The 7,752-nt window shown below is 42.9% G+C and overlaps 1 protein-coding gene across 1 annotated transcript; it reads left to right on the plus strand.

Moving 5' to 3' along the window:
* Positions 1-619: 619 nt before the first annotated feature.
* On the plus strand, positions 620-4,934 carry si:ch1073-126c3.2 (uncharacterized protein LOC555816 homolog). Its single transcript, XM_066680056.1, has 6 exons — positions 620-744; positions 1,546-1,631; positions 2,686-2,800; positions 2,890-3,002; positions 4,438-4,552; positions 4,709-4,934. The coding sequence occupies exons 1-6, from the start codon at positions 708-710 to the stop codon at positions 4,882-4,884; spliced, it is 642 nt and encodes a 213-aa protein (XP_066536153.1). The 5' UTR covers positions 620-707; the 3' UTR covers positions 4,885-4,934.
* Positions 4,935-7,752: the final 2,818 nt, after the last annotated feature.

Here is a 7,752-nt window from a genome sequence, read left to right on the forward strand (position 1 = left end):
GAGGCAGTTTTAATGTTATGGCTGATCTGTATCTGTATATGCCTGAGCAACCTGTACTTGAACTTAATTTATTTATTTTATATTTTTAATATCTAGCTCACATACATACATACACACACACACACACACACACACACACACACACACACACACACACACACAGTTTGTGTGGCATTGTGAAATGTGTCCCTGACTTCAGTGACAGACAGAAATACTCAGGAGACTCTCGGGGAGAAAATCCTGCCAAAAGAGTCAGCTCCTCCACCTGCTTCTGTCAGACTACAGCAAGACTCAGAGCTCCACCCACACACACACACACACACATTAAAACACTGCTAGTACATGCAACACACACACCAGTACAGAACCCATCTACGTACGTCCACACAAACGAACTAACCTTATTTTTTTTTCCAATCAGAAAAGCCTTCAAAATGAGCTACATTCCTCTGGTCATTTTCTTTTTTCCATTTGCTGCTTAAATCATATGAAAATGATCAGAAATCACACCACATTTTCTTGCTATTTCAAAACAGATTCCGGTCAGGGTCTGTGTGTCGTAATGGAGCAAGCAATGCAAACAAAGGCCTGTGCAACAGTGTACAAACCCATAACACCACTATTTAGCAGAAGACACACACTGACACAGCAGAGAGCGCTTCAAAAAACTGTCCAACTGACCACAGCACGAGGATATTACCACTACAATGCAGGACACTTTGAGATGGCTTGGTCTGATGCTAGGTAGGCTGCTGCTCTATTCTATATAAGTACTGTGTTATAGCAACTTTGATTTAACCATCTACATATTCCTCTATTATTGCTTTTACTTCTAAAATTGTAATATCATTGTTATAATTAATGTTTAATATGCATTATGAGGAGTTAACTCAATGTACTATTCTTATAAAACCATAACCAATAAGTGACCTTGTCTCTCCACTCGTTCTCCATTTTCTTTGCTGACCATTAAAGTGCACTCTGTATAAACCCCATTTCCAGAAAATTTGGGGAACTACCAAAAAATGTAATAAATATTTAATTTTTTTATGTTATTTCACTTTAATTTTTTTAACAGAAACAAAAGAACAATATTTTCAAAGTTGTCAAAGACTAACTTAATTCTGTGTTAAATACAAATTTACAAAATGCCTACAACACACAAATAAATAAATAAATCCGTTTTCATCTAAGTACTTTTATCTTTTTTATCAATTTGGAAACTGAAGATACTAATTGTTGCTATTTTGTTTGCTATGTTTAATAAACATTACATTCAAAGTGGAATGTAAAGTTCTGTTGAGCTCAGGCGCCTGGAAGTATTCTGCTTTTATCCGCAGTCAGATTTAAATCATTTATTTTATTCGTTTCTTGCCAAACTCTCTCCTGAAATTCAGCAATGGAACATATTCATTTCGGACCTACCATCTTTTTATGAACTCAGAATCACAAAGTGTTAAGCTGAAAATCAAGTCACTAGACAGGGCACTCAAACATTTTCCACTGTGAGAACTGGACACTTGTTGTGCTGTGTGTTCTCTGAAGTGCTCGTCTCAGGTGGTGCTCAGACTCCCACCAATTCATCCAGCTGCTCGATCTGGTCTTTTGAGCAGTTTTCGGAAAAGCTGAAGGTAAGACTGCACTTTTAAACCCTCTTCTCCTGTATGTTTAATACCTTTCAAGTGGAGGTAAAGTCTTTGAAGTCACACTTACGCTTTTAAAAATACAGACGTCACAAAGAGCCAGGCCACAGAAGCACTTTTGCTAACTTTAACAACCGTGTTTGAAAATGTGTGACTGTGGGGGGGGGGGGGGGGGGGGCTTAAAAAAGGGCCTATAAAGGGGGGTGTATAAACCTTAAAATTACCTTCTTATTGACCATAGAGGACCACTTTGTGGCCGTACAATTACAGCCTGTTTCTCGCTCTGCACTTTGATTGCCCACTTTCAACCTATTCTTCAATGCTCAGGACCCGTATAGGACCCCCACAGAGCAGGTAAGATTTAGGCAATGGATCAGTCTCCGCGCTGCTGTGATACTGACGTAGTGGCAGTGTGTTAGTTTGTGTTGTGCTGGTACAAGTGGGGTAGTGCAGCAGGTAGGTATCGCAGTCGCACAGCTCCAGAGACCCGTAGGTTGTGGGTTCGATTCCCGCTCCAGGTGACTGTCTGTGAGGAGTGTGGTGTGTTCTCCCTGTGTCTGCGTGGGTTTCCTCCGGGTGACTGTCTGTGAAGAGTGTGGTGTGTTCTCCCTGTGTCTGCATGGGTTTCCTCCGGGAGACTGTCTGAGGAGTGTGGTGTGTTCTCCCTGTGTCTGCGTGGGTTTCCTCCGGGTGCTCCGGTTTCCTCCCACAGCCCACCTTGTAGAGGTAAAGTCAGAGGCAGTAGCGCTACTGTGTTGGTCGTTCTCTAGTCCATCAGTAGATACAGCTGGACGTATTTGGATGATGGACTATTCTCAGTCAGAATTTTAAAAACTCAAGCAGCACTGTTGTGTCTGATCCACTCATACCAGAAAAACACACTACCACCACAGGGTCACTGCAGTGCTGATAATGATCTACCACACAAATCATACCTGCTCTGGTGGTCTAACACACACATTTTTCATATATATATTAGTGTGTGTGTGTGTGTGATCACAGTTTACAATAGCTCCTATGTCATCTCTACTCTCTACTTCAGGTACCGGATGAATGTCTGGAGTCACTGGCAGCTCAGTGGACAGACGAACAGACCTCATCTGCACTTGATGATCTCCGCCGACTGACCGATGTTTTACAGAAACATCAAAAGACTGGTGAATATGACTAAAAGCAGTTGTTAACACCCCCCCCCCCCCCTCCCTCTCTCTCTGCTGGGATTGATCAGTGTTTCTCTGCTCTGCAGCGTGTAAGGATGCCATGCCCGGTGACTGCCCTCTTCCAGTGGTACACAGTAAAGGAGGACTAGTGTGTGCTACAGCTGAGAAGAAGGTTTACTGCAAACCAATGTGCAATGAGGTACACAATAATATCACGACTGTACACGTTACAAACAAAACCAACCTGAAAAGGACAAAAAGAAAAAAGTCATACAAGAGAAAAACACCCTCAGATCAACGAGTCTTCAGCGCCCTCATGTGGACACTGGCAGCTAGAGCTCAGAAAAGAACAACAGTGCTGAGCAATTATTAGCCTAGAGTCCATATAGAACTTCGATAAATCTATGGTTTGACAGTAAGAGAATGAGGAATTTAATTGGGGCCAACAATGAGCTTTAGAGTTTGAGGTAAAACAGTTATTAAAATGAGCAATATTTCATTCAGGAAAAATTATACAATTACACTAATACAAACAATTTATTAAGTATAAAAAAAAAAAAAAAAAAAAAGTTTGTCACCTAAAGGTGTTTAGGCCCTTATTAATGATGAAGTTATAAAATGTGTTTGTGCTGAGAAGACAGTACTTAGATCAGCTGCATGCATCAGTCTTGAAAGCTACAGCAACAAAGCAAAAGAGAGGGTGTTTATATTATATACACACAAATATAAACATACACTTACCCCCTTTGTAATATGTTTGGGGTTTTTCTTCAGATGGAAACATGTTTAAAAATATTTCACCACAGGTAAATAATAAATAAATAATAATAATAAAGTATACGCTCCCATAAAAGTGAAGCAAATTGCATGTGTATAAAATAATACTGTTGTTAACATCCAATTTCAGGGGGGGAAAAAAATGACATAAATACAAATTGGAATGTGTGAGTGTGTGTGTCGCCCTGTGAAGGACTGGCGCCCCCTCCAGGGTGTGTTCCCGCCTTGCGCCCAATGATTCCAGGTAGGCTCTGGACCCACCGTGACCCTGAACTGGATAAGGGTTAAATTGGTTACACATGAGCAATGAGGTATATGGAGCCCACCAACACGTACACTGTGATTCATGACCATCTAGTCACCTTGCAGTTAATCCAATGTTTTCTAATATGAGCAGATCTCAGACTCTTTCCCGTTATATCAAAGGACTCATGTTTACGTGAGAGCACAGACGAGGTTAAATGATGCAGTACATACAGAGTGAGTGTGGAGATATAAGAGCACTAGGTAAAAACAAAGCAGTGCTCCTCACTGCTGTGGGCTCAGTTTGGGGTGAACAGGAAGTGACTCATCATCACTTAAAGGAACAGGGTTGTTTTGAGAGGGTAAGGAAGCTGCTGTGGGGTTTGATCCAGGTCGTAATTTGACCAGAGAATATCAGACACGTTTCTGTAAGACCCCAGAACAGTGTTCACTTGTGAAAATGCATTCAAAAGCCTGCATTGGAACAGTGAGCGTAGAGTAACCTATAACCTGTAAGGTACACAATCAGACTTCACGCCTTTAGGTTAAATTCACATTATTTGGACCAGTACACACCTCGCATCAGCTCTAAACAACTTTGTCACCTCCGACAGGGCCAGGACTTCTCCTTTCTGAGGACTTCGAGGGTGTATGAAGAATGCAGCGCTGCCACTAACCACAAGTGGACAACACAGTACGTGGGTGGGAACAAGTTGGCCGTCTGTAACAGTAAGTGGTTTCTGGCCTCGTCCCTTCAGCCCACTCCTCTCTTTGTGCCAACATAAGATTCCTGTCATTGAGAATGGTGCGGGCTCTTTATTAATAACTCTGTAACCTGCATAATCAGAGTTAACCATCTCCACCTTTCTTTCCGTCACCCCGCAGAGTCCAACATTCAGGTAGCAGGGGCTCCATCAGCCTATTTCCCTAAAGACCAGGACTGTCTGACGACTAAGAGTGCCCACACCCTACAGCAGAAGGTCATTGACACGTTTATAGAGGAGTTAAAAGTGGACAACATCAGCGGCAATATCACATTCACCTGTTTTCTTTGTGGATAACATCTATACGGAGAGAACAGAATCTACCTGGAGCCCTAAATGAGCTGAAGATGTGGTTGTATCACTCGTTATTAATCCAGTAGGAATCTAGTCTGATAGTAACTCATGTGGAGTGATTTCAGGACAATACAAGGAACCTGCAATGTTTTCCAGATCTAGACAGAAATAATGACCATTACTTTAGAGCACAAGAGCAAACACAAAGCTAATAAATCAGCGTAAACGTATTGCCATTCCATATTTATGTCACCATATTAAAAAGGAAGCTGTGAAACATGACGTCTAGCCTAAAGTGACCTCAATCCATCAAACTATTCAACAGAGAACACATTTCAAGAATCAAAGCAGAGGTCTTCAAATCCACACCTTGGATTCAGGTTCCAGGCAGGGGTTTTAAAGCGATCGTCCACCTTTGCCGATCAGGTACAATAGCAGATGCAGCTGTAGTGCCATACTAGACACCCATTATAAAATCCTGGCCTGGAATCGGGATCCAAGGTCCAGATTGAAGAGCTTTGCCTTAAAGCCCTAATCCAGGGGTGTCAAACCAGATCCACGGAGGGCCGTGTGGGGGCAGGTTTTCTTTCCAACCATGCAGAAGCCACACCATATTTGGGTCTAATCAATAGATCTTGACTTTCAGTAGTGTGGGGCTTTTGCGTGGTTGAAAAGAACACCGGCACCCACACGGCCCTCCGTGGATTTGGTTTGACACCCCTGCCCTAGTCAAATTGGGTTTTTTATTGTGCATTACCTGGTGAAATGGGCATGGCTGTGAGCGGGCCCAGAAACCAGCGTGGTAAACCGTCCTCCATTTTGATTCAGCAGTTTCACTTCAGAGGAGCGCTGGTAATCTACCAACAGCAACAAAAATGAGTTGTTCTCGGAGAAGAGTTGTTAGCTCTACTTTACTTTGACTCTCGCTGGTGTTGTATTTTGGAACCTGCATTAAAGTGTTGTATAATATCTACAGTCAGTGCTGCCTCCATGTTGGCTCAGACAGCAGCCATTTCAAAGCCTGTCAGAGGTCACTCAGCCAGAGAAGTAGCACTATTAGTCGGAGATGCATATTTGTTTGTCAGCGTTCACCAAAGTTGAACGCAGCACTGTCACTGTGAATGTAACTGAAATGAATGGACATTTGCGTGTAAAAATTTGCAAACAAAAACCCAGTGTGACCATGGCATAGAGCCTGAAAATAGCTTGGATGCAAATCTACTCCTTCATTCATTATGCATGGATCCAAGTTGTAGACGAGTATTGCACACCTCTGCCCACTTGTCAATGACATTGGCTCCTTGAGACATAAGAATCCCTGGCTATCGGAATCCATGTTTTTGAGACTCTATTTGGTACTCTGCAGGTTTGAAGTGTTGATTACGCATTTTGTCCTTGATACGTCTTCTAGCAAAGTATACTACTTTTATTTCACTGGAGGGGTCTTTAAATCCTTTGATCTTGCTTTTATTTTTGAAAAACATACAACAGAAATCATGGGGTCTGTCCCAAAACCTAGCGAACTGCCGATGTAGGCACTGACTGCGTAGACAGCTGTTGATTTAGACAGTGTTCTATTGGTTGTCTGTCCTCATGAGGCATATTATTGAGACGCTGTAGTTAGAAAGTGATTGTGTCATGGCTTGTTGTCGCACATCGGATGCAACTGGTGTTTACTTACCCCAGCGGCTAGCATCATAGCTGCGCAGGGAGGACGAGGAGACGGATGTAAACGCAAGGAACTTTATTAACAGAATCAAAATAAACACGGGTAGATACATGGAAACTAGACAAGACTACACTATGAATGAACCAAAGACAGACAGGAGACAGCCACGAACCGGAATAGACATGTGAGACACAAACACCACACAAAGGAGCGCTCAAACCACATGGGGATATAAGGACAAGACAAACGAGGAACACCTGGAGACAATAACGAGACAGAGGCAGGACTAAGGTGGGGCTAGGGTGGAACAAGGGCGGAGACAGGAACAACAACAAACAGGGCCATGTGCTACATGAGCACATGGTGGGGAAAACAGACAGGACTGGGCCAGGATGTGACAGCTAGCGTCACCTCAGCGTTTCAGCACTGTGGATTCTGATTTTCCAGTTTTTAAATGAAGTAGGGTTTGATGCTGCCTTAAAATTCGGCCAAATTAAGAATGAGGCCTCTAAGAATTGGGACAGCCTACATGTTGGGAGTGTGCACACTCTGACGTAAAATGCATGTTTGCCTCAGTAAACATTACTTAAAATGTCCTTCACTGTTTGAGATTGTAAGCAGCACCAGACAACAGAAATACTATTTTAACAATTAGAGGTCAGTGAAGCATCACATTAATTTTATAGCTGCAATTTTAAATGTGGCACGGTGGCACAGCAGGTAGTGTCGCAGTCACACAGCACCAGGGACCTGGAGGTTGTGGGTTCGATTCCCGCTCCGGGTGACTGTCTGTGAGGAGTGTGGTGTGTTCTCCCTGTGTCTGCGTGGGTTTCCTCCGGGTGACTGTCTGTGAGGAGTGTGGTGTGTTCTCCCTGTGTCTGCGTTGGTTTCCTCTGGGTGCTCCTGTTTCCTCCCACAGTCCAAAAACACACGTCGGTAGGTGTGCGTGTGTGTGTTGCCCTGTGAAGGACTGGTGTATTCCCGCTTTGTACCCAATGATTCCAGGTAGGCTCTGGACCCACCGCGACCATGAACTGGATAAGGGTTACAGATAATGAATGAATTTTAAGTGTTTTATATATTTGAAAATTTCAAATTAAAGAATATTTTTAAAAGCTGCTTCTTAAGTTTGACTGCTCCTATACCTGCAGTGCTGGATCATCCATGATCAAAGTTCAATAGGTTCCTACAAAATTAATTTG

The sequence above is a fragment of the Hoplias malabaricus genome, chromosome 8 (genome assembly GCF_029633855.1).
Source record: "Hoplias malabaricus isolate fHopMal1 chromosome 8, fHopMal1.hap1, whole genome shotgun sequence".
Classification (NCBI taxonomy): Eukaryota; Metazoa; Chordata; class Actinopteri; order Characiformes; family Erythrinidae; genus Hoplias; species Hoplias malabaricus.

Bases quoted from the DNA above. Each gene is read 5' to 3' on its own strand.
- si:ch1073-126c3.2 (XM_066680056.1), top strand. From the start codon at position 708: ATGCAGGACACTTTGAGATGGCTTGGTCTGATGCTAG. The intron at 2,801-2,889 runs GTGAATATGACT...TCTGCTCTGCAG, and splicing joins ACAGAAACATCAAAAGACTG to CGTGTAAGGATGCCATGCCC. The intron at 3,003-4,437 runs GTACACAATAAT...CACCTCCGACAG, and splicing joins GCAAACCAATGTGCAATGAG to GGCCAGGACTTCTCCTTTCT.